This window comes from Lampris incognitus, chromosome 5 (assembly GCF_029633865.1).
Source record: "Lampris incognitus isolate fLamInc1 chromosome 5, fLamInc1.hap2, whole genome shotgun sequence".
Classification (NCBI taxonomy): Eukaryota; Metazoa; Chordata; class Actinopteri; order Lampriformes; family Lampridae; genus Lampris; species Lampris incognitus.
Genome location: NC_079215.1, coordinates 31,303,630 through 31,329,814, shown reverse-complemented (window position 1 = coordinate 31,329,814; position 26,185 = coordinate 31,303,630). Strand labels below are relative to the sequence as shown.

Below are 26,185 nucleotides of genomic sequence, written 5' to 3'. Positions count from 1 at the left end.
CTTTTTTTTTAACAAACTTTTAGTCTTGTAATGTTAACCATAGCCCATTTACATCATTTAACATGAAATCACTGAAAAAGTTAGCTAATATTCTCTCTCAAAATCATGGATAAATTTATAACTTATAAATCCCATCAGTTTCACTCCTAATTCGTGAATGCAATAAAATAATATGAATGCTTTTTTTTTTTTCATGAATCTTGCATGAATGCAAAAAAAATGTATAAGAAATCCGATTCTGAATACTGTGCATTACAATATTGCACTGAGGAAACATAACAAAGCGGCACGGTGGTGCAGTGGTTAGTGCGGTCGCCTCACAGCAAGAAGGTCCTGGGTTCGAACCCCGGGGTTGTCCAACCTTGGGGGTCATCCCAGGTTGCCCTCTGTGTGGAGTGTGCATGTTCTGCGTGGGTTTCCTCCGGGTGTTCCGGTATCTTCCCACAGTCCAAAGACATGTAGGTCAGGTGAATCGGCCATACTAATTTGCCCCTAGGTGTGTGTGTGTGTGTGTGTGTGTGTGTGTGTGTGTGTGTGTGTGTGTGTGTGTGTGTGTGTGTGTGTGTGTGTGTGTGTGTCGACCGGCCCTGTGATGGACTGGCAGCCTGTCCAAGACTCCACCATCCCGTGACCCCAGTTGGGATAAGTGGCTTGGATAATGGATGGATGGAAATCACATCAGTCTCTCGTCCGTCTCTCAAATTGCCATGCTGATTCTTTGCTGTCTGTGAGCATTTGCTTCAGGTCTGTGGTTAATGTGATCTCTGAGACAAAGTGGCATATGAAATGTCAACAGCCACTCCCATCTGCAACGCTACACATTCACAGTTTGTTCCTCCACTAATAAAGCTGCATACCAAACATTAACAAGAAAGAAAGTTTGGAGGGAGGGGGCAGTAGGGGGGCTAATCATATTCCAGGTGTGGCCCCACCCAAGTCCACCCTGTACTCTTCTTCTGGTTTAAGGGCATTTTCATAATAGATACGATTGCTTCGTACCATGCCTGAGTATGACCCCCCCCCCACTCCCCTGCCACCCAGCTTTCACATTAGTAATGTTGTTCCGTACCCAAGTACACTTGCGTGTCTACACTCTCCGATACAGCAGGTGACGGTATGCACCTATTTGGTTTGCGATCCGCCAGTAAACACAAAGAAGAAGAGAATACTTTAGGCCATTTTTTTTTATAACCAGAAATGAGGCACTGTAGCTGGGGAGAGATGCAGACACCTCCGCTATGGTACTTTAAGTCGTGCTTTCTACATTTTTTTCCTACATTCTTACCCAGAAATGAGACTCTTCTTATGATGTCACATAGCAGTCCACTTCCGTGTTTTGTCACTGTCAGGATGCTTCATGTGTACTCATTCATGGCCATTCTGTCAGAATGGGCATGAAGGAGTGCAATTTCAATAGTACGGCCGTTGTCGCTCATAGTGTACTGTTTTCTGTGAGCCGCTGATTCTTACAAACTCCTCAGATTTTCCAAATATCCAATAATGTGATTTCCCCCTTTCTATAGCTGTGAAACTTGCAGTTCATTTCACAATTTTACCGACACAGTAAAAACAGAAAAATAACTCATTGGAAAGTCAGCCTGTTGTAGTTATTGAGTGCCAAATGGGTCTGGCTTAGAGGATGAAACAAAAATAATCAATTGTCCATGTCAATCATGTTTAATCTTGACACAAAGTGACAAAGAGAACTTATAGATATAATTAGAGATATTATCATAGATGTTTTTTGTACATATTGTTTATTCAAGGGAATCTCAAAGCAAAACAATAAAGATTCAAAATGACCTTGCATTGTGTGTTTCATGGGGTCATTTTGACTGCCCTGTAACTTCGCAGGTTCTTCACTGCAGGTTCTGACTCCTTCTTTGTTCATATCGATGTGTTGTTGAATTTGTCTGCTGGACACAAATAATGATGCATATGAAATATTTATCTGGAACTGGAGGAGGGATTTTTAGGCATTTGAAGTGACTCAGTGGTTGAAAATTGCCGTCCTCCCAGACATACTCTCCCAAAAACAATAAAAAAGGAATGAAGCTTAGGGCTAAGTCCGTCATTTCTACTGGACAATGGTTGGCTACTCTGCTACCACCCGCTCATTCTTACATAGATTACAGGTTTAATCTTGAGTTATGGGTTGACCTTTCTAGAATCAAAGGCATGTTCGTGGAGAAATGCTTGAAGTCGCACACAAGCACACTCACACAACAGACAAATTAAACTTTGCATGCTTTTATGCAAGGCAGATAGACCTTTCACAGTGCAGTTTTCTTTTGCCTGTTTTGTCACTAGCACTTGTGTGTCTGACCTCATCTCTTAATTTCAATTTATGGGTACTTTTTCTTAAGATGTGCGCAATTCATCTCTGTAATCTTTTGCAAGTGCTGTACATCCTTTGGTGTGGCTCCATGCACATGTTTGTGAACATTTGTTTTTGCACCTGTACAACAGCACAACATGCCCTCTAGACTAATTGTTTGGGAAACCCCAGCAGATAATCATCTTTCCCATACATAGACATAGGCCTGCTATGCTCTCAGCATTGCCTGCCACGGAGGGAAATTCGATAACATTTGAAAGTGATCAATTTCTATTCTATTGAGGTGCCATGGTTCAATTGGCTTCCCTCACAGCAATAGTCAAGTAAAGTCAAGTCAATTTTATTTGTATAGCCCAATATCACAAATTACAGATATGCCTCAAGGGGCTTTACAGCAACACAACAACAACAATACACAGCAATACACAGTGCTTGTTTGTATCTGTCGGTCCAAGCCCCTTCTGTCCCACACAGAAGATTCAAGTGCAAGAATGTTATATTCCACACAATGAAGGAACAGCTGATGGCTGTTGGTTTTGCAGTTGCCATGAAAGATGTTTTTGTTTTTTGTTAAATGAGCTAATATTTGTAAAATAATATTTGTAAATTATTTAATTACAAAACAGACATTTTTTAACCTTTATTTGTAAAATTTTATTAGGAAACAAATTTCAAACCACCATAATTTACAACCTTTAATTGTTGTCAAAGAACGGAAATCCCAGCCCTGACTTGCTCCACCACCACCGTGATGAAGGCCAAAGTCTGTGGGAGACAAACTTAAACCCTGACATTCAGGCTGCAGATAATTTCCCCGGATTCAACTTTGGCCATTTGCCCTTTTCCCATGCATTCAATGGTAACTGTGTCTAAGTGGTTAAGATTTTAAACCTCCCTTTTTTGCAGTATTAGTTTTTTCAGTGTATATTTTGACACATCCCAAATTTACATTTCTGCACTGTATATATTTAGTAACATGCCAAGTCTGACACGATTCTATTTAAAATCGCAGACCTATTCAGAGTGCACAGAAAGGGTCCTAATAAGGAGACTTCTCAGCACCTTGACTACAAAGCAGCACAATCAACATGAGCTACTCATCTGAGCAAAGAACAGAGTGGTCAATATCTTCCCACCATTTCTCTCCTTGTAATAACATCCCTCCCTTCATTTTCTCACTCGCTACCGCCGAGATAACATACTTAATAAAAACTAGTAGGAGAGTCGAACCATGGCAATATAGAGGTTCCATATCTGTGTAGATCCGACAAGAAAACTCACCTTCTTTCCAACCACATTATCATTCATCAGTTCACAGAAGACTGAATGGGGAGGGGCAAAGTAATGTGTTTTTGATATTCCAACCATGTGGATGAGATGGCACAACTCAGGGATGAATGAAATGCTCATCACTGTAGATTTATAGACCGGAGACAACTTCGGCACGGCATGTCAGCCAGTCATTGCAGATGTGGCGTGCTGGAATGCCAGAGTGGGAGACACAGGAGACGGAAGTGTGCTTTGAGTTAATGGAATACATAGTGTGTCTTTAGTGCCTGCAAAATAGCTGAAGGTTGTCCTCCTGCCACAGAAAAAAAAAAGGAAGACACTTTTGTTTTGATGGTTTGGAGGGCCGTCAGTGCTCTGTTGTCAGAGAGTAGCAGGAAGCATGCTGATAAGCCAATGGAGACCTTTTTATTTGGGTGTCATAATTGCTAATGTGTACAATTCTCATGCATATCAGAAGTCAATATATTAATCAGAGAAAGATAAACTAAAACGTGTTACAAAATTTATGATCCAAGTCATACTCAAATCAACTGTAACTACATTAAACATTAACCACCTGTTTCAGGTTTGCCAACAACCAAAGCTTTTTTTATTCACAATTTTCATATGCTAAGGGCTTCTATAACAGACTTGGAGAGTGACGAATTGACTCTATAAATGATTTTCCTTTAACTCCACACTTTAGATTCTGATTCAGTGAGAACTTTATGTGCTCTTCTTTAGGCAAAATGTCAGACGCCCGTGCAATGAGGAAAAGGCAACAGCTGAATAATTTGGTTGCCATGGTAACAGAGCTTGCCAGGCCTGGATACACTGTTGTGGATTTCTGCAGCGGAGGGGTACGTGTGTTTACCCAAATATCCATCAATGCCTGGCTGTGGGTAATTACACAAAGCAGACCCTCTCCTCATTAGCTTGTGCTGGAAAGAACTGTTTCCACCTCTTCTTTCTGCTCTTTGCATATACTCTTATTTTCAGATCTGGGTGGTAATTACAGCCATGAAAATACATGTTACAGCAGTAGCAAAGTTTGGCTAATGGGTCAACATTTGGTTGGGAAAAGAGTAGCAGCAATCACAGCCCTTTTGATGTTCTCCATAATGCTTTAATGCTGATTTTCTCTGTGTCTCAGGGGCATGTAGGTATTGCTCTGGCCCACACTCTTCCCTATTGCCAGGTAATGTTTTGTCAATGTTACTTACTGCCTTGTTTGAGTAAAACAGTGTGTTAATATTTTAAAGCATGATATAACTGACATAAAAAACAAGAGATGCTTTGACAGTATGTACTGTACTTCATCCAAGCCTTATTAATATCTTTCATGTAACGCTGTCTTACTCATGTCAAAGTCTTTGGTCAGTCTTTTCTCATCTTGCTAAACACAAAAAACCCACCAAAAACAAGGCTTCATCCAACCTAATTTTCAGAATTCATTTTATATTGTGTCATTGGATGTGAAGTTGTATGTAAAGCTGTTTTGAAAATTAATGTAAATGTATTCTATGTTATTGTCAACTTTAGGTGATCCTCATAGAAAACAAAGAGGAGTCCTTGGTAAGGGCCAAGGACCGCAGTGCTGAGCTTGGTCTGGCCAACATTGGCTTCATTCAGGCCAACTTGGACTACTTCAGTGGACCGTTTGACATTGGGGTGAGCACCAACAGCATTATTAAACCAAAACAGATATCCAGGTGGCATGGCGGTCTATTCTGTTGCCTACCAACCCTGGGATGGCCGGTTCAAATCCATGTGTTACCTCCACCTTGGTTGGGCATCCCTACAGACACAATTGGCCATGTCTGCGGGCGGGAAGCTGGATGTGGGTATGTGTCTCGGTCACTGCACTAGCGCCTTCTCTGGTCGGTCAGGGCATCTGTTTGGGGGGGAGGGGGAACTGGGGGGAATAGCGTGATCCTCCCACGCGCTATGTCCCCCTGGCGAAACTCCTCACTGTCAGGTGAAAAGAAACGGCTGGCGACTCCAGATGTATTGGAGGAAGTATGTGGTAGTCTGCAGCTCTCCCCGAATTGGCAGAAGGGGTGGAGCAGCGACTGGGACGGCTTGGAAGAGTAGGGCAGTTAGCTGGGTACAATTGGAAGAAAAGGGAGGGGGGGGGGTTATACCGAAACAAAACAAAAACAACAGCTTTAGGCTCGGTTATAGTTATTTTCCTACTGTAGAAAAACTGTGTTAATGCTTTTTATGGCAAATGATAATATATTTCACAAACATAAGAGATCAGAAAAGAAGAACATGATATTTCAGTGCTTTTTTTTAGCATCTCTGCAGTTTGTTGCAGAATATGTCTGTCATTCTCACTTTATTTTCCAAGAACTAAAAATGTCAAAATAATTTTCTGTTTTTTTTTTTGTTTTTTTTTACTACAGATAGCTAAGCCCTTTTCATAGCTAAAATTACTTTATTTAGTTAAATGTCACCATTATGTTCAGCATCCTTTTTCTACCTTGGTCATCAGTGTAACAGCTTGAAAATATGTTACCATTGTGCAAAGTATAGTATATGATAATTTTCCAGCTGAAAATGTTAGACAAATGTACCCTTGATGGTATTGAAGAGTACGTCTTCCCTGCAGAGCATTGAAAGAAGAAAATGGTTCTTTCTTTCTTCAGTTAGTACTACAAACTCAAGAAACCTTACAAAAAATGCCTAAAAAAGATTATTGGTCCACTTTCTAAGAACAGATAATACCCCTAAAAGGTTAGATTTCAGTTATTGCTTGAGGTTTAGGAATCATTTGGGGGAAAATTACTTGTAATAAAAACAAAAATGGTTTCTAGCCATTTCAAAGTGTGCAGAGTGAGTCAGGCCATATTATGCCTCCATTAATTAAGTCATTGTTTTTACACAGCAAATTCTGCAAAAAAATAATTAAAGATAAATGTGGTTAATTGTAAACGACCATCAGCTGTAACAGTTTGGACATTTCCCTAGTGTTTCCTTCACAGGAACCCTCAGTATAGTTAATCCAATTTAACTTGTTACACCCAATACTTGGTGGTGCAGCCCAACTGCAATTTTAAACTTCCGCAATCCCTCCCCTAAGCATTTGACTCACGTCAAAACATAATTAATGTCATTTCAGATCAAATAGGTTTTTAGTTGTTGTTTTTAAATTGTTAGTGTTGCATCTTTCTCAATTCGATCTGGCTGTGTGGCACAAAATCATGCAGCCAGTTATATGCTTTCCCTCCTAGGCATGTTAGAAACATTCAAATGTCTGCCTGCTGCATTAAGCCCAGCTACAAGGAAAGGGCTTTGCAAGTGGCCTTAAGTTTATTCCCACTGGAACAACTGGAATAAATATGTAGACACTGTAATTAGAAGTAGCTATTGTTTCAGCCTAGACACTCCAGTGAGACCCTCTCCTCTTGGTGAAGAACAAACTGCACAGAACATTATGTTTGCCAATGTGTGGAGGAGTGAGTTTTGTAACTTAGTCACTGCATATGCATGCACACGCACACATGCACAAATGCAAGAACACAGACACACACACGTATAGCTTGTTGTCTCTCTGCCACATACTTTCAGTAGATGAATGACATAATATTAAGATTTATTCAGAAAGCAAGCCCTCATATTTGTCAGTGCTTTTGCTAAGCTTGTGCCTTCATGGCACAGAGATGTTCCTACCTGCAGGTACTGCCCATCAAACTGACTTTAATCCTGATGTGTATTATATACATGGCCCAATTTTTTGTCGCATTCATTTTATCCATTCACGTCAATCACGTTTTCCTATTAGTGTCTGCAATCGTGTTTTAGCATGAAATGCACCAGGTAAGAGACAGGTATCAGAGCTCCACTAAGGATGCCGTTAGTTTACTAGGAGGTCATCCTCTCTCCCCCATGGGATAAACACTGAGTCAAGCGAGGGGAAGCTGTTGAGCCGTAAGTTGATTTGGACTTAACTGATCTGAATCCCATTTATCGGTCCTACTTAATGGTCTATTTCTTTGCAATTGATTGTCTCAATTGATCCTTTTTTGTGTTGATTTGCTACCTGTCCCTGTGCTCTGTCTTGTATAAGTATTAGTATTGAACGTTGGGACTAATGTCATTTAAGGATATCCTGTTTCACTTTCTAGATGAGCTCTGCTAATCTAACTTCACCCTTACGTGAAAATGGTGAATACACCAAGCTGACTGTATTGAATTTACCTTTGAGTAAGTGGATCTTTTGATGATGTCTTTATGAAGTGTTTCCTTATAAGATTTTAATCCACAGAAGGCACTTCTGTAGGTTTGATTTAGGTTTGTCACTCAGAATAATGTCAAGTCTGCTTTAGAGTTTGATCGACAATAACTTTTCCCATTTCAAAAACATATGAGAAAATATTGAAGAAGTAATAAGCACCCGCCCATTACATATGGGTCTTGTTCTTTCCAATGCCTAGATATGATGCAATGACTTGAATAATAAGTAAAAAACACAATCAAAACACCCCAGCTTCAGCCACTGTTAGAAACTACCAGTAACATTGCAATCTCAAAAAATAATCTAAAATATGCTAAAACTCTTGTTTGTGATGGACACTATGGCACATTTCCCTTCCAATAAAAAAGAAAATGGGGAAATGACCTCAACAAAAAATATTGACTTCTGGACCCAAACTAGTTCACCCAAACTAGTAGCACATGGACCCAAACTAGTAACACATGTTTGTTTTTTTTGTGCCCCCCCTCCCTTTCTCCCCAATTGTATCTGGCCAACTACCCGACTCTTCCAAGCTGTCCTGATCTCTTCTCCACCCCCTCTGTCGATCCGGGGAGGGCTGCAGACTACCACATGCCTCCTCCGATACATGTGGAGTCGCCAGCTGCTTCTTTTCACCTGACATTGAGTAGTTTCACCATGGCGATGTTTAGGAGATGTTTAGGAGAGATGGCAGTGGGGTTTTTAGCTAGATTGTTTAACACAATCTTGGAAAGTAAGAGGATGCCTGAGGAGTGGAGAAGAAGCATACTGGTACCGATTTTCAAGAACAAGGGTGATGTGCAGAACTGTAGCAACTATAGAGGTATAAAGTTGATCAGCCACAGTATGAAGATATGGGAAAGAGTAATAGAAGCTAGGTTAAGAGGAGAGGTGACGATTAGTGAGCAGCAGTATGGTTTCATGCCACGAAAGAGCACCACAGATGCGAGGTTTGCTTTGAGAATGTTGATTGAGAAGTATAGAGAAGGCCAGAAGGAGTTACATTGTGTCTTTGTAGATTTAGAGAAAGCATATGACAGGGTGCCGAGAGAGAAGGTGTGGTATTGTATGAGGAAGTCGAAAGTTGCAGAAAAGTCTGTAGGAGTGGTGCAGGATATGTATGAGGGAAGTGTGACAATGGTGAGGTGTGTGGTTGGAATGACAGATGGGTTCAAAGTGGAGGTGGGATTACATCAAGGATCGGCTCTGAGCTCTTTCTTGTTTGCAGTGGTGATGGACAGCTTGACGGACAAGATCAGGCAGGAGTCTCCATGGACGAGGATATTTGCAGATGACATTGTGATCCGTAGCGAGAGTAGGGTGCAGGTTGAGGAGAGCCTGGAGAGGTGGAGGTATGCCCTGGAGAGAAGAGGAATGAAAGTCAGTAGGAGCAAGACGGAATACCTATGCATGAATGAGAGGGAGGACAGCGGAATGGTCAGGATGCAAGGAGTGGAGGTGACGAAGGCATATGAGTTTAAATACTTGGGGTCAACTGTCCAAAGTAATGGGGAGTGCAGGAGAGAGGTGAAGAAGAGAGTGCAGGCAGGGTGGAGTGGGTGGAGAAGAGTGTCAGGAGTGATTTGGGACAGAACAGTACCAGCAAGAGTTAAAGGGAAGGTTTACAAGATGGATGTGAGACCAGCTATGTTATATGGTTTGGAGACAGTGGCACTGACGAAAAGACTGGAGGCGGAGCTGGAGGTGGCAGAGTTGAAGATGCTAAGATTTTCACTGGGAGTGACGAAGAAGGACAGGATTAGGAATGATTATATTAGAGGGATCGCTTAAGTTGGACGGTTTGGAGACAAAGCAAGAGAGGCAAGATTGAGATGACTTGGACATGTGTGGAGAAGAGATGCTGGGTATATTGGGAGAAGGATGCTGAATATGGAGCTGCCAGGGAAGAGGAAAAGAGGAAGGCCAAAGAGGAGGTTTATGGATGTGGTGAGGGGAGACATGCAGGTGGCTGGTCTGACAGAGGAAGATGCAGAAGACAGGAAGAAATGGAAATGGATGATCCGCTATGGTGACCCCTAATGGGAGCAGCCGAAAGTAGTAGTGAGGAGTTTCACCAGGGGGATGTAGTGCATCGGAGGATGATGCTATCCCCCCCAGTTCCCCCTCCCCTCGAACAGGCATCCTGACCGACCACAGGAGGCGCTAGTGCAGCGACCAGGACACATACCTATATATATGGCTTCCCACCTGCAGACACGGCCAATTGTGTCTGTAGGGATGCCCGACCGAACCGGAGGTAACACAGGGATTCGAACTGGCGATCCCCGTGTTGGTAGGCAACGGAATAGACCGCCATGCCACCCGGACGCCCAAGAGCACGTTTTAAGAATACTAACATACAGCTCATTACACACAAAATGACTCACAGGACACATTTAATACAACACAAGAGTACCATTAAACAAAGAGTTTAACAGTATTCACTGGCTAAGGCATACATACACACACACACACACACACACACACACACACACACACACACACACACACACACACACACATATCGCACATGTGCTTAAAACTACTGACAACTAGTTCCATACATATTATATTTTATATTACACTCTGTCTACTGGTGCTCCGCTTCTTTGAAGAAATCACTACAACTTTCCACTTTTCCCATCTCTGTGCTTCTATAAGTGATAAATCATCCTTCTTATGGGCAGCACTAACTATTGCCAAGAAAAAAAGCCCTCCTAACTCAGAAGCCAACTCTCCACATTAAAATGGTTGAATGCTCGGTGCACATCTTCCACCATTATAGCACAAGTCAGCTCGACACAAGAATCAAACCAAACCACTTGAAAAGATTTCTGCATCACTCCTTTTGTCTGTAAAAACTGTCAGTGAACCAGAGTCTCGACTTCCCGACACTACACACAAATACACACCATGTGTATATCACGCCCCCCCCACTACTGCATCATCATCTCCCTTCAACACAAAACAAAACAAAAAAATTACTACAGCACATTTAATTGTTCTCTCTTTTCACTTATTAATTCATTTTATCTGTCTATTCTATTTATGCTTTTGCAAGTATTAATAAAGATATTTCTATTTTTTTTAATTGGTCTTTATCTGCCCTTTTATCTTTCTCATATCTTTTCCCTCATCCTACTTACTTATCCACAAAGTAATTTATCATTTTAGCATACTATTCTTTACTAAAATACAATTATCAATGATACAAACACATCCAGAGAAATGTGGTTTTAATCAACATGACCAAGTACTTTTGTCATTTCTTTTGAAAAGGACCACTAATTTATTTTATATCATTGGGAGAAATGGGAAAGCAAGTCTGTGTGAAGAGTCTGTGGTGATTCCCCACCAAATACAGAGGAGATTATCTAGCTGGCCCTCAGTCTCGTTGTATTTCAATTAATGAGCGGTGTGGCTCCTCAGTGAGAAGGACTGGACACAGGTGAACCTCAACATGCACTTGGAAAATATTTTCTTGTTTATTGATACTTTATATTAAAATCCTTTGCATCCTATTTTGCTTTTTAATATCGAGGAGGGGTGTAATAATCAGTTTCAGTAAAAACTATTTTGACAATTGTATCAGAATCAGAATCATGTTTATTGGCCATGTAGGTTTGCACACACATGGAATTTGACATGGATTTTGTGACTTCTTGGGGTACAAATATTTTAATGTTTACTTTGGATGTATGGCTGTATAATTAATGACTGTGGAATTTCCATCCATCCATTATCCAAACCGCTTATCCTGCTCTCAGGGTCGCGGGGATACTGGAGCCTATTCCAGCAGTCATTGGGCGGCAGGCGGGGAGACACCCTGGACAGGCCACCAGGCCATCACACAGGGCCCATACACATACACACACACACACACACACACACACACACACACACACACACACACACACACACACACACACACACACACACACACACACACACACACACACACACACACACACACACACACCTTGGGGCAATACTTTCCGGATGCACTGTATATCCATTATCCGAACTGCTTATCCTGCTCTCAGGGTCGCGGGGATGCTGGAGCCTATCCCAGCAGTCACTGGGCAGCAGGTGGGGAGACACCCTGGACAGGCCGCTAGGCCATCACAGGGCGCTATATATATATATATATATATATATATAGCGGTTTTTTTTCCAGAAACTGTCAATGGTGTTGATAAGAGTGCTAAACTAATGAGGAGCGGAATATCAATATAGGTGTAGGAATTTTTTTTTTAAATACATAGCAGTACAAGCTTGTTTCGTGCGGCGCACACATCAGCTGCTGATGAGTGTGCGATGCACGAAACAAGCTTGTACTGTTATGTATTTAAAAAAATTGCTACTTATACAACTGCATCAGGAAAGTATTCACACCCCTTCACTTTCCCCACATTTTGTTATGTTACAGCCTTATTCCAAAATGGATTAAATTCCTTTTTTTTCTCATCAATCTACATACAATACCCCATAATGACAAAGTGAAAAAGGTTTTGTAGAAATTTTTGCAAATTTATTAAAAATAAAAAACTGAAATATTGCATGTACATAAGTATTCACACCCTTTACTCAGTACTTGGTTGAGGCACCCTTGGCAGCGATTACAGCCTCAAGTCTTCTTGGGTACGAAGCTACAAGCTTGGCACACCTATATTTGGAGTATTTCTCCCATTCTTCTCTGCAGATCCTCTCGAGCTCTGTAAGGTTAGACGGGGAGTGTCGCTGCACAGCTATTTTCAGGTCTTTCCAGAGATGTTCAATGGGGTTCAAGTCTGGGCTCTGGCTGGGCCACTCAAGTACATTCACAGACTTGTCCCGAAGCCACTCCTTTGTTGTCTTGGCTGTGTGCTTAGGGTCGTTGTCGTGTTGAAAGGTAAACCTTCGCCCCAGTCTGAGGTCCTGAGCGCTCTGGAGCAGGTTTTCCTCAAGGGCCTCTCTGTACTTTGCTCCATTTATCTTTCCCTTGATCCTGACTAGTCTCCCAGTTCCTGCCGCTGAAAAACATCCCCACAGCATGATGCTGCCACCACCATGCTTCACTGTAGGGATGGTATTAGCAAGGTGATGAAAGGTGCCTGGTTTCCTCCAGACGTGACGTTTGGCATTCAGGCCAAAGAGTTCAATCTTGGTTTCATCAGACCAGAGAATCTTATTTCTCATGGTCTTAAGAGTCCTTTAGGTGCTTTCTGGCAAACTCCAAGCAGGCTGTCATGTGCCTTTTACTGAGCAGAGGCTTCCGTCTGGCCACTCTACCATAAAGGCCTGATTGGTGGAGTGCTGCAGAGATGGTTGTCGTTCTGGAAGGTTCTCCCATCTCCACAGAGGAATGCTAGAGCTCTGTCAGAGTGACCATCAGGTTCTTGGTCACCTCCCCGACCAAGGCCCTTCTCCCCCGATTGCTCAGTTTGGCTGGGCGGCCAACTCTAGGAAGACTCCTGGGGGATCCAAACTTCTTCCATTTAAGAATGATGGAGACCACTGTGCTCTTCGGGACCTTCAAAGCTGTAGAATTTTTTTTGTACCCTTCCCCAGATCTGTGCTTCGATACAATCCTGTCTCGGAGGTCCACAGACAATTCCTTTGACTTCATGGCTTGGTTTCTGCTCTGACATGCACTGTCAACAGTGGGACCTTATATAGACAGGTGTGTGCCTTTCCAAATTATGTCCAATCAATTGAATTTACTACGGGTGGACTCCAATCAAGATGTAGAAACATCTCAAGGATGATCAGTGGAAACAGGATGAACCTGAGCTCAATTTTGAGTGTCATCGCAAAGGGTATGAATACGTATGTACATGCAATATTTCAGTTTTAAATTTTTAATAAATTTGCAAAAATTTCTACAAAACCTTTTTCACTTTGTCATTATGGGTTATTGTGTGTAGATTGATGAGAAAAAAAAGGAATTTAATCCATTTTGGAATAAGGCTGTAACATAAAATGTGGGGAAAGTGAAGGGGTGTGAATACGTTCCGGATGCACTGTATATATATATCAACAAATAGGGAGCAAAATAATCCAGTGAGTCAAGTAAATTCTTTATGAGACAGTACGAGCCTGTTTCATGCCATATTGACAGCTGATGATTGCTTATTTGTTGAGCACTTTTCCTACCGTTGAGTGTTTCTTTAAACAAAGTTTTATATATATTTATATATAATTTTCATACTTATCACATAACGCAAAGTAGAAATTCCATTGGATTCTAATTCCTGTTCATTTAGCCTATTTGCTGTATAAATTAGCTGAAATCAAAATTCAGATTATAAAATCTAGATTTGATAATGTAACCAATTTTTTCTTAAATTTAGATGGGCTACTGGCTTCCTCTGGAGGTTCAGCAGAAATTTGAATGCAGCATGCATTGCATTGCATTGCGTGCAGATTTCCAGTTAGAGCTTGATATGCGTCGCGTCTGAGTCGTGTCCCACAGCTTTTTGAAGCATTTGCAATCCTCTCCAAAACCCTCACATTGGCACTGCCAAGTCTTGAGGGGGTCTCAACTCCCACTCCATGGCATTGCTGTAAAGCAGACATATTGAATAGGGTGCCCTGAATCTGGACCCTGGGGTGCAAAGTGACAACTCTTTGGAAGACAGGAGTGATAATGGCGTTTGAGATGACCTGTTAGGTTGAGTGGACCTAGCATCAGCTTGCAGTAGATGCCTTCACACAATAGGCCATGTGGCTATATTCACATCAAGTTGTTAATACTTTATGTTTTAGTTAGACAAATAACAGAAAATCTAAATAACTGATCTACTTGAAAGTAGAAGAGATACATTTTAACTGCATTTTTTACCGCTTCTTGGACACACTGTGTGAGTATTCAGGATGCAGCTTTGCAGATGAATCACAAAATAATAATTGTCTGCTGGAATACAGAGAGCCTCAAGTGAAGTTCTGTCCTTCCTCTACATCCACAGCATACCCATAAATACCCTTTATAATGCACAGTATCCTAAATCAATAGCAATCTTGAGGTGTGGTCTGTTTCAACTCCTCAGGCATCAATACAGTTTGTTTGTGCTAACTCCATGAGTCTGGACCTTTGAGAGCACAGATCTAATGCAGAGTCACAACCCTCCTTAGATTATCAATGGGAATGCTTCATAAGTGAAAAAAATCCACCTGTTTTGACCAAGAACAAATTATAAGAAAGTTGGCATTTAATTCTCCTCAATTGTACCATCCCAGTCGCTGCTCCACCCCCTCTGCCAATCCAGGAAGGGCTACAGACTACCACATGTCTCCTCCAATACATGTGGAGTCGCCAGCCACTTCTTTTCACCTGACATTGAGGAGTTTCACCAGGGGGACATAGCATGTGTGAGGATCATGTTATTGCCCCCAGTTCCCCTTCCCACCCAAACAGGTGCCCCGACCAACCAGAGAAGCTAGTGCAGCGACCAGGACATATACCCACATCCGGCTTCCCACCCGCAGACATAGCCAATTGTGTCTGTAGGGATGCTCGGCCAAGCCGGAGGTAACACGGGGATTCAAACCGGTGATCCCCATGTTGGTAGGCAACAGAATAGGCCGCTGCACTACCCAGACGCCGTTATTCTTTACTTTTCCCTTTGTATCAGTTTGCGTGTTTACCCATCCACTCCAGGCTGCGGTTTTAGAATCTCTAAATTGTTGGCCAGTAGGTCTGAGAATTTAGTTGTGCCATGTGCCATTCATTAACTAAATTTGCAAAATTTCAAATTGAATTTAAATTTCAAATTGAATGATATGTATCAAGTCTTTTTTTGTCAAAATTAGATGCTATGTCTTTATGATATAATTATAGGTACTATGTGTATAGCAATATGTATCAGTAAGTCTCTGATAAGTCACTCTGGATAAAAGTGTCTGCTAAATGGGTAAATGTAATGTAAATGTCTATAAAATTTGAAATAATTCTGTAATCAGACAATGCTCAACTCATTATTGTAAAATATTTCATCATACTCATTTTTCATCTCATCTCATCTCATGTCATCATCAGCCGCTTTTCCGAGGTCAGGTTGCGGTGGCACCAAGCTAAGTAGGGCACTCCAGACATCCCTCTCCCCAGCAATGCCCTCCAGCTCCTCCTGGGGCATCCCAAGACGTTCCCAGGCCAGATTGGACATGTAGTCCCTCCAGTGAGTTCTGAGTCTACCCCAGGGTCTCCTCCCAGTTGTACGTGCTCAGAAAACCTCCAAAGGAAGGCACCCAGGAGGCATCCTAATCAGATGCCTGAACCACCTCAACTAGCTCCTTTCTAGCAGCAGTGGCTCTACTTCGAGCTCCCTCTGGGTGTCTGAGCTCCTCACCCTATCTCTAAGGCTAAGCCCAGACACCCTACGGAGAAAACTCATTTCAGCCGCTTGTATCCGCGATCTCACCCTTTCGGTCACTACCAAAAGCTCATGACCATAGGTGAGGGTTGGAACAAAGATTGACTGGTACATTGACAGCTTTGCCTTCCAGCTCAGCTCCCAATTCACCACAACGGTCCGGTACAACATCCGCATTACTGCTGATGCTGCACCAATCCCACTGTCAATCTCCTGCTCCATCCTACCCTCACTCGTGAACAAGAACCCGAGATACTTGAACTCCTTCACTTGGGGCAACAACTCATCCCCAACCCGGAGGGAGCAATCTACCATTTTCCAGTAGAGAACCATGGCCTCAGACTTGGAGATGCTGACTCTCAGCCCGGCAATTTCACACTCAGCTACAAACCGCCCCAGTGCATGCTGGAGGTCGCATTCTGATGAAGCCAACAAAACCACATCATGTTCAAAGAGCAGAGATGCAGTTCTAAGGTTCCCAAAACAGACACACTCCTCACCTTGGCTATGCCTTGAGATACTGTCCATGAATACCACAAACAGAATCAGAGACAAGGGACAACCTTGGTGGAATCCAACACCCACCGAAAATGTGTTTGACTTTGTGCCAAGAATGCAGACACAGCTCTCACTTTGGTTATACAAGGACCAGATGGCTTCTAGAAACTGCCCCAGTACCTCATATTCCTGCACAGAGTGCCCCAGGGTGCACGATCATAAGCCTTCTCCAAGTCCACAAAACACAGACTTGCTGGTCAAACTCCCATGCCTCCCTCAGCACTTCCACAAAGGGAAAGAGTTGGTCATTTGTTCCACGGCCAGGATGGAATCTGCATGATTCCTCCTGAATTCAAAGTTCAACAATCGATCAGAGCCTCCTTTCCAGCATCCTTGAGTAGACTTTCCCAAGGAGGCTGAGCAGTGTGATGCCCCAATAATTGGAGCACACCCTCCGGTCCCCTTTTTTTATTGGCATTTTATTTAGCATTGGGGTAGGGTGCAATGCAAGCCGGGCAGCAGGCAAAAGCAAGGGCCGGGTGTGCCAACTTCCAGCATTGCAGACTGGTCCTCAGGACGTGGAATACTAATTTTTATAACTACATTATCACAGTCCATTCATTTCATAATAAAAGGTATTTTTCAAAATGGCTTCGTCCAAAACATTACTATTATTTCACAATGGCTCTTAACTGAACTCAGTGCAGCTTTTAATAATGGATCATGTACAGCTGTTACATATTTTATGTGTTTTAGATATATGGACTGTATGGATTGCTGTCATGTATTCCTTATGCATCTGTGGTTACTGCTTTTACCTGACTGCTCAACAAGTTTCCAATCAAGACAATATTGATTGATTGATCGATGTTTTTTCTCCTGCAGGTGGCTCTCCATGCATGTGGTGTTGCAACAGACATGGTGATGGAGCACTGCATTCAAGCAGGGGCAGCCTTCGTGGTCAGTCCTTGTTGCTATGGCTTCATCCAAAATACGATGAAGTTCACCTTCCCGAGGAGGTCTGTAACTGATCATCAATGTTATTTCTTTAGGTTTATTTCCCTTTGTCCAAACATTTGCCTTTTCTATGTGTGACAAAGGCATTAGCTTTTTGTCATCGATCAGCTCTTTAATTACAGCCATTTAGCCGATGCTTTTATCCAAAGCGACTTACAATAAGTGCATTTAACGTAGGAAATCAGGAGAACTACAAGTCATCAGAGGTCATAAGTGCATCTTCTCTCTAAACAAGCATCTAAGAGCAAAACCAGTGCTAAAGTAAAAGCGGAAGAGGATTTTTTTTTAAATGAGTGAATACAATAAGTGCTAAGAGCAAGTAACAGGGTAGTAGTTCTTGAAGAGGTGAATTTTCACCTGCGCAGCGACTCCACTGTCCTGACAGCAGTTGGGAGTTCATTCTACCACTGTGGGGCCAGGACAGAAAAGAGCTGTGACCGGGTCGATCGGCAGCACGGGCCTCTGAGCAACAGGGCAACCAGGCGTCCCGAGGCAGCAGAGCGAAGTGGTCGGGCGGGGGTGTAGGGCTTGACCATGGCCTGGAGATAGGAAGGAGCTGTTTCTTTCACTGCCCTGTAGGCTAGCACCAGAGTCTTAAACTGGATGCGAGCAGCTACCGGGAGCCAGTGTAGGGACATGAGAAGGGGAGTTGTGTGGGAGAACTTAGGGCGGTTGAACACTAGACGAGCTGCAGCTTTCTGAACAAGCTCCAGAGGTCTGATGGCCGACGCCAAGGTGCCAGCAAGGAGGGAGTTGCTGTAGTCCAGCTGGGAGATGACCAGAGCCAGGATGAGCACCTGTGCCATCTCGTCGGTGAGGAATGGGCGAATCCTCATGAAGTTATAGAGGAGAAATCTGCAGGAGCGAGCAACCGATGCAACGTTTGTAGCGAACAACAGTTGGTCATCCAGGATCACACCCAGATTCCTCGCAGTCCGAGTTAGCATCACCACGGTGTTGTCAATGGTGGTGGCCAGGTCTTGGTGCGGGCAACCTTTACTCGGGAGGAACATCACCGCTGTCTGGTCCAGATTGAGCTTCAGGTGGTGTGTCGTCATCCACTCCAAGATGCCAGTCAAGCACGCAGCAATGTGTCTCTACTTGTGTGTCAGAGAGAGGGAAGGACAAGATCTGCTGGGTGTCATTGGCATAACAATGGTAAGAGAAGTCATGCGAGCGAATAACAGAACCCAGAGATGTCGTGTACAGGCAGAACAGGAGAGGACCCAGAACCGAACCTTGTGGAATGCCTGTAGTCAGTCTGCGAGGCTCTGACACAGATCCCCTCCATGTCACCTGGTAGGAGTGACTCGTCAGGTAGGATGCAAACATTGAGAGTGCAGAGCCTGTGACACCCAGCCCCTCGAGGGTAGAGAGGAGGATCTGGTTGTTCACTGTGTTGAACGCAGCTGACAGGTCCAGCAGTATCAGGACAGAGGAGAGAGAGTTTGCTCTCGCAGAGTGCATCGATTCTGTCACTGCAAGAAGGGCCGTCTCTGTTGAGTGACCCACCTTGAACCCAGACTGGTTGGGGTCCAGGAGGTTGTTCTGGTGGAGGTACAAAGAAAGTTGGTTAAAGACAGCACATTCGAGAGTTTTGGATAGAAAGGGTAGAAGGGAAACCGGTCTGTAGTTTTTTATGTCAGAGAGGTTAAGTGATGGTTTTTTGAGAAGGGGGGTGACTCTAGTAGTCTTGAAGGCAGATGGAACGGGTCAAGGGAGCATGTGGTGGGGCGACTGGATGTGATGAGGTTGAGGACCTCGTCGGGGGAGAGGGGAGCAAGGTGGGATAGGGAGGGATGTGGAGAGTTGAGGGAGGGTGCAAAGGGTGGGCTAGTGCAAGGAGCGCTAACCGGGTGGTGAGAAAAGGAGGATCTGATGTCTTTTACCTTCTTGTCAAAGAAGTTAGCGAAGTCATCAGGGAGAATGGAGGAAGTAGGAGGAGGTGGGGGTTGAAGTGTAGAGAAGGTTTCAAAGAGTTTCTTAGGATTAGAGGCATAGGATTGGATTTTAGAGCGATAGAAGGCAGCTTTAGCCACAGAAAGGGAGGAGGAGAAAGTGGAAAGAAGAGATTGGAAGTTGAGAAGGTCCTCTGGGTGTTTGCCTTTTCTCCATTTGCGCTCTGCCACTCTTAGGCTCTGTCTGTCAGTACGTACTGAGTTGGACAGCCAAGGGTCAGGTGGCATTGGGTGTGCAGGCCTGGAGGTGAGGGGACAGGTGGTCAGACAGCTAGAGGGGAGTAACAGAGGATTGGAAATAGGACAGTGTCTAGTAAAGATAAGGTCCAGCTGGTTGCCGGCCTTGTGGGTAGAAGGAGAGGGTGAGAGGTGAAGGTCAAAGGAGGAGAGGAAAGAGAGAAGAGGATCTAGCTTGTCAGTGTGGATGTTGGAGTCACCAAGAAGGATAAGTGCAGAGTCATCATCAGGGATGTGTGAGACAAGTGTGTCAAACTCCTCCAGAAACTCACCAAGGGGGCCTGGTGGGCGGTACACAACCATAATGGTGAGTTTGACTGGATAAGAGACAGTAACAAAATGAAATTCAAAAGAGGGAGGAGAAAATTGTGGAATGGAAACAAGAGAGTATTTCCATTTCAGGGAGATTAGCAGGCCAGTACCACCACCCCGCCTCCCAGAGTACACATCTGACAGAGCTGCGGGTGTGGTAGTGTTTTCTGGCATGATCCAGGTCTCAGTTAGGGCAAGAAAGTTGAGGGAGAGCAAGGATGCGTAGCCTGAGATAAACTCAGCTTTCGGCACCATGGACTGGCAATTCCAGAGCCCTCCCATCACCACTTGCGCAACGTGAGTAGAGAGAGTGGGATAGATGTGATTGATAGAGTCACAGCGCCTAGGAGTGCTATGCCAACCCCGGAAAGAGGGAAGGACAGGAATGCGAAGGAAACACATAGTCTATACTAGGTCCACAAAATACAGACGACTGACCGGATCTAAAAAGCACAGTCCTTGCTTGACGAAGTCTTGGCTTGAAAAAGTCGCGCTTGCCTTTGTTCACTCTAGCCTTCTTTCAGCCTAGACCTGTTTGCCCTCGGCTTGTTTGCCTGACGCATAGTAGCAGTGGTTTGTCTGCCAGGAGTGCAGGTAACACCCTGGCCACTTAACACCCAATTCGCCAAAAAGCTAACATGAAAGTAGGCTTATTGTCCAGAAACTGGTCACTTAAGTAAAACTCTATCAAACCTCACACAAAACTATTACAACTGCAAACAGCAAGTCACCAAGGAATATATTTATAAGCTAAAAGGATAACTAAGTCAAAACAACTAGGAAACAATAAATATTTAAGGACACACTAAGTGAAAAACAGCTACAGCTAGAATAAGATCCCAGTAGTTCCCACTAGGAACCAGCAGCGGATCTATAGAGAAAAGGACTAATACTCGAGCAGCTGGAATAAGACTAATACCAACTTGTTAAGCACGAAAGATGATACGTACTCTATTCTAGATGAACCAGCAATTCAGAATCACTCCAGAAGTTAAAATGCACACTTTACTTCCTCTGTGTCTTTATGACTCTTGTCTGTTTTTCATCACTTGTCTCTGCCTTTCTGTCATTTATTCTCGACCCCTTTCTCGACCACCTACTCTCTCTCTCTCTCTCACTCACACACACACACACACACACACACACACACACACACACACACACACACACACACACACACACACACACACACACACACACACACACACAAATACAAATAACCTCACAAATGCACACACACGCACATGGATGCACGCACACACACGTGCACACACTCTCTCTCTCTCTCTCTCTCTCTCTCTCTCTCTCTCTCTCTCTCTCGCTCTCTCTCTCTCACACACACACACACACACACACACTTAGTCATTTTATCTTGCTTCCCTATCTGGTGTTTACGTGTTGTTTCTCATCACACCATTGACAGATTGGTGCAACAGTGTCACATTGCCCTTCAAATCCACCTTACCCCATTCAGTGCTGGCTGTTCTCTTAGAATAGGGTTCCCTGCACAGGGGCTGCCACATTTTAGACTACTTGGTACAAATTGCTGCAGCTGGAATCACAGATCTTGAATAATATCCAGTTCAAAATTACTTTTGCTAATTGTATTTCATGCTGAGAGATATAAACAATTAGTTTAATATAAATAGGATGCGTCTCCCTGACACATGATCCTAGATGCATAGTGCTGGAGGGAACAAGTGCTTTAAGAGTGATGGGGGGCTGTATCTTAATGGTATCTTATGTATCTTAATGTTTATTTTGCAATAGCAGATTATTTGCAATTGTGTAATGTATCTTAATGTTTATTTAGCAATAGCAGCACTCTCTAGAGCCTAGGCCAATGGAACTGTAGAGGCATATGTATCATTAGACTGGAGTATGTTAGGAGTTTTGGACACAGAGCACACATATACAGACCTGTGTTATATGAACTGAGTACCAATAATATTACAGCATCAGATTGCATGCCCTCAACTGAATGTAATGGTGCCTTGAAAAGGAAATTTAGTGTCCATTACAAATATACACTGCTCAAAAAAATAAAGGGAACACATAAGCAATGCAATGTAGCTCCAAGTCAATCACACTTTTGAGATATCAACCTGTCCAGTTAGGAAGCAACACTGATTTGTGAATCAATTTCACCTGTTGGTAAATTGTCTAATTTCCACCAGGTGGAAATTAGACAATTTGCAAGACAACCCCTATAAAAGGAATGGATTTGCAGGTGGTGGCCACAGACCATTTGCCTGTCCTCATCTTTTCTGGCCGATCTTTGGTTAGTTTTTCATTTTGCTAGTGCCCTCACCACTAGAGGTGGCATGAGGCGGTATCTGCAACCTACAGAAGTTGCTCAGGTAGTGCAGCTTATCCAGGATGGTACATCAATGCGTGCTGTGGCAAGAAGATTTGATGTGTCTCCCAGCACAGTGTCCAGAGCATGGAGGAGGTACCAGGAGACAGGCCAGTACACCAGGAGACGTGGAGGGGGCCGCAGGAGGACAACAACCCCGCAGCAGGACCGCTATCTGGTCCTTTGTGCAAGGAGGAACAGGAGGAGCACTGCCGGAGCCCTACAAAACGACCTTCAACAGGCCACTAATATGCAGGTTTCTGCTCAAACAGTGAGAAACAGAATGCATGAGGATGGTATGAGGGCCCGACGTCCACAATTGGGGCCTGTGCTCACAGCCCAACACCGTGCAGCCCGATTGACCTTTGTCAGAGAACATCTTGGTTGGCAGATTCGCCATTGGCACCCTGTGCTCTTCACAGATGAGAGCAGGTTCACACTGAACACATGTGACAGACGTGAGAGAGTCTGGAGACACTGTGGAGAACGTTCTGCTGCCTGCAACGTCCTCCAGCATGACCGGTTTGGCGGTGGGTCAGTGATGGTCTGGGGAGGCATATCCTTGGAGGGCCGCACAGACCTCTACGTGCTAGCCAGAGGTACCGTGACTGCCATTAGGTACCGGGATGAGATCCTCAGACCCATTGTCAGACCATATGCTGGTGCAGTGGGCCCTGGGTTCCTGCTCATGCATGACAATGCTCGTCCTCATGTGGCCAGAGTGTGTCAGCAGTTCCTGTATGTCGAGGGCATTGATGCTATGGACTGGCCTGCACGTTCCCCAGACCTGAATCCAATCGAGCACCTCTGGGACATCATGTCTCGTACCATCCGCCAACGCGATGTCGCACCACAGACTGTCCAGGAGTTGACCGATGCCCTGATCCAGGTCTGGGAGGAGATCCCTCAGGAGACCATCCGTCGTCTCATCAGGAGCATGCCCAGACGTTGTAGGGAGTGCATACAGGCACGTGGAGGCCACACACACTACTGAGCCTCATTTTGAATCGTCTTGAAGAATTTCCACAGAAGTTGGATCAGCCTATGTTCTCATTTTCCACTTTGATTTTGAGTATGATTCTGAATCCAGACCTTAATGGGCTAATGATTTTGATTTCCATTGATCATTCTTAGGTTATTTTGCTCTAAACACATTCCTCTGTCTAATAAATAAAGATTTTCAGCTGAAATATTTCATTCATCGAGGTCTATATTGTGTTTTTAGGTGTTCCCTTTATTTTTTGAGCAGTATATATGGGTTTTCACATACATGGATTTACTCTCATCATTTTTTTTTCCTACACAAGTGCTTTACTTCTCCCAGCTACTTATTTAATACTGAAGGGATGCGCCAAAAAAAACAACAACAAAAAAACATTATGCAGGTCTAAGAGACAAAAAATTTATGTTTTCTCTGCTGACAAGTTATACACTAGCATGGTGGAGGATAACTCACCTGACCATGTCAATTTCCATTCTGCTGCTTTTAATGTTTTCCCCTTGGGTCATGTCTCAAAGAATCCTGTATAAAATCTGCAGGTGTAAGCAGCATTCCAGGCAGGTTCCAGGTTTTTAATGAGTTAGTGTTTCTGCTGGGAAGTCCCTTACTCAAGTTAAATGAAACTCTTCTCTATGAGTGCACTGACCAGCCAATGACCCCAAACTCCCCCCCAACCCACTCACCGATACTCTTCTCAGTACTGTTTAGCATTATAAACATTTTCTTTCAACACACCTTCATATTAATGGTCTCCTTTCCCAAGGAAAAAATTGGTGAATGCAGAAGAAGACTTGAAGTGTTGTTTGCCTTAATAAGCACTCAGCCCGCCATGAAACATATGTTCTGTTTAACTGTCGAGATTTCCCAAAAGACAACAAATGCTATGCTGTGCCTGACATAATTAGCATACATGTGACACAAGAAACATATAGTAGCGAATTCAGGGGGCAGCCGGGAATCGAACCCAGGTAGCCCACACCACGGGCAACTGCGCTAACTAGTCAACTAAAGGGTCTGACCCGTTAGCCAAGGGCTACCAACTCTTGTTATACGTGATCGCTACGCTACCCCCCCTCCTTCGGGAAGTGCATCCCCATGCTTCAGCATATTAGCTCCCTCACGCCTCGCGGCACATGCTCTTCCGATGGCGTCACGGTCGCATCATCCCAACTCTGACACCAATGTAGCAAATTCAGGGGGCGGCCGAGAATCCGCCACAGCCAGAAATCGAACCCGGGTATCCCAGACCATGCGCGACTGTGGTAACCAGTCAACTAAAGGGTCCTGTAGAATGACGAGTGGTCAGACACCGGAGAACGTTTAACAAGTTTATTGATTGGAACAACAGAACTCTTTGTATGTAACCGGCAGACTGACTGCTGACGTACTTCCTGTAGCAGTAGTAGGCCGTTACCTTAGTACGGTGGCTGTTACATGTCAAACGTGTTGGAACAAATACAATGTGCTACATCCTTTCTCTTTAGCTATGCTTCCAATACTAACAAATAATAATCTGCAGGCAAGTACAACAATATAGTCCTGGCCATTACAGGTAAGTATGAAATAGAATGAATATGAGTTCAAATGTATCTAAATCCTAATGTCTTGTTGTATGCATATAAACAAACCTTTTTTTTTCAACAGCCGCTCTGATTGTTGTCCTTATACTGTTCATTGCATGTATTTTCTGTTTGGCTTACAAACGCGGCCTGCCCGTGTGATTTATGGGCCATCAACTGATTTCTGGGTGGGCTGGAAAGTCTTCTGAACAGTCTTTTGTTCACTGGTGTCACTGCGAGTTTTGCTGAGGGTGCCTCTCATGAGAGACGGGATGATTGTCGTGTCCATGCTGGTCAGTTGGTTGTTGGAAAATGATGCTGGGGTCACTGAGGTAAATCTGTGGTGGTGGTGGTTCCAAGACAGGAAGAATGTGTTTCCTGTTTATTCTGTACTCTCTCCCTTCTGATTGTATGATGTAAGTTCTTGGTTCTTGACAGACACTCTTTACTGTACCCATTCGGTCAAACCCTTGTGGAGCCTGCAACCTTACTACATGTCCCTGGGCCAATGACTGAAGCGGCCTGCTGGATCTGTCATAGCAAGTCTTTTGAGCATTGCGGTTTTTTTGTAAGCTGTGCCTTGATCATACTGCTGTTCTTGTCAGCTGGAACCAGCAAAGTTTTGCAGATGGGGAGGGTGGTACGTGTCTGTCTTGACATAAGTCGTTCAGCTGGTGAACCAAGTGTCTGTTCACGTGGTACATTACGAAGGTTGAGCAGGTTCAGGAAAACATCTGTTCCATCTCGGCTGGACCTTTCCATCAGTTTTTTGCACTGTGCACAGCTCTTTCAGCTAATCCATTAGCCTGAGGGAACTCTGGGCTGCTGGTCACATGGATGAAATCCCAGGTTGAAGCAAACTCTTTACAGCATTGGCTTGTGAACTGGGCCCCACTGTCTGAGATTACTTTGTGTGGGATTCCATGAACTGAGAAATGTCTTTTTAGTTTTCTAATCACAGTGTTGGATGTGATGTCACGAAGCAAGTCAACTTCAAATCATCCGGAGTACGAGTCGACCAATACTAGGTGGTGCTGGCCATTCCACTCA

At 43.8% G+C, this 26,185-nt stretch overlaps 1 protein-coding gene across 1 annotated transcript in view; it reads left to right on the top strand.

Moving 5' to 3' along the window:
* gstcd (glutathione S-transferase, C-terminal domain containing) overlaps window positions 1-26,185 on the top strand; it is a 103,546-nt gene that overhangs the window by 69,131 nt on the left and 8,230 nt on the right. The window contains exons 5-8 of the mRNA XM_056280620.1: window positions 4,352-4,467; window positions 4,761-4,805; window positions 5,150-5,278; window positions 17,582-17,715. Coding sequence (XP_056136595.1) covers window positions 4,352-4,467; window positions 4,761-4,805; window positions 5,150-5,278; window positions 17,582-17,715 — 424 coding nt within the window. The remainder of the gene's footprint in view (window positions 1-4,351; window positions 4,468-4,760; window positions 4,806-5,149; window positions 5,279-17,581; window positions 17,716-26,185) is intronic.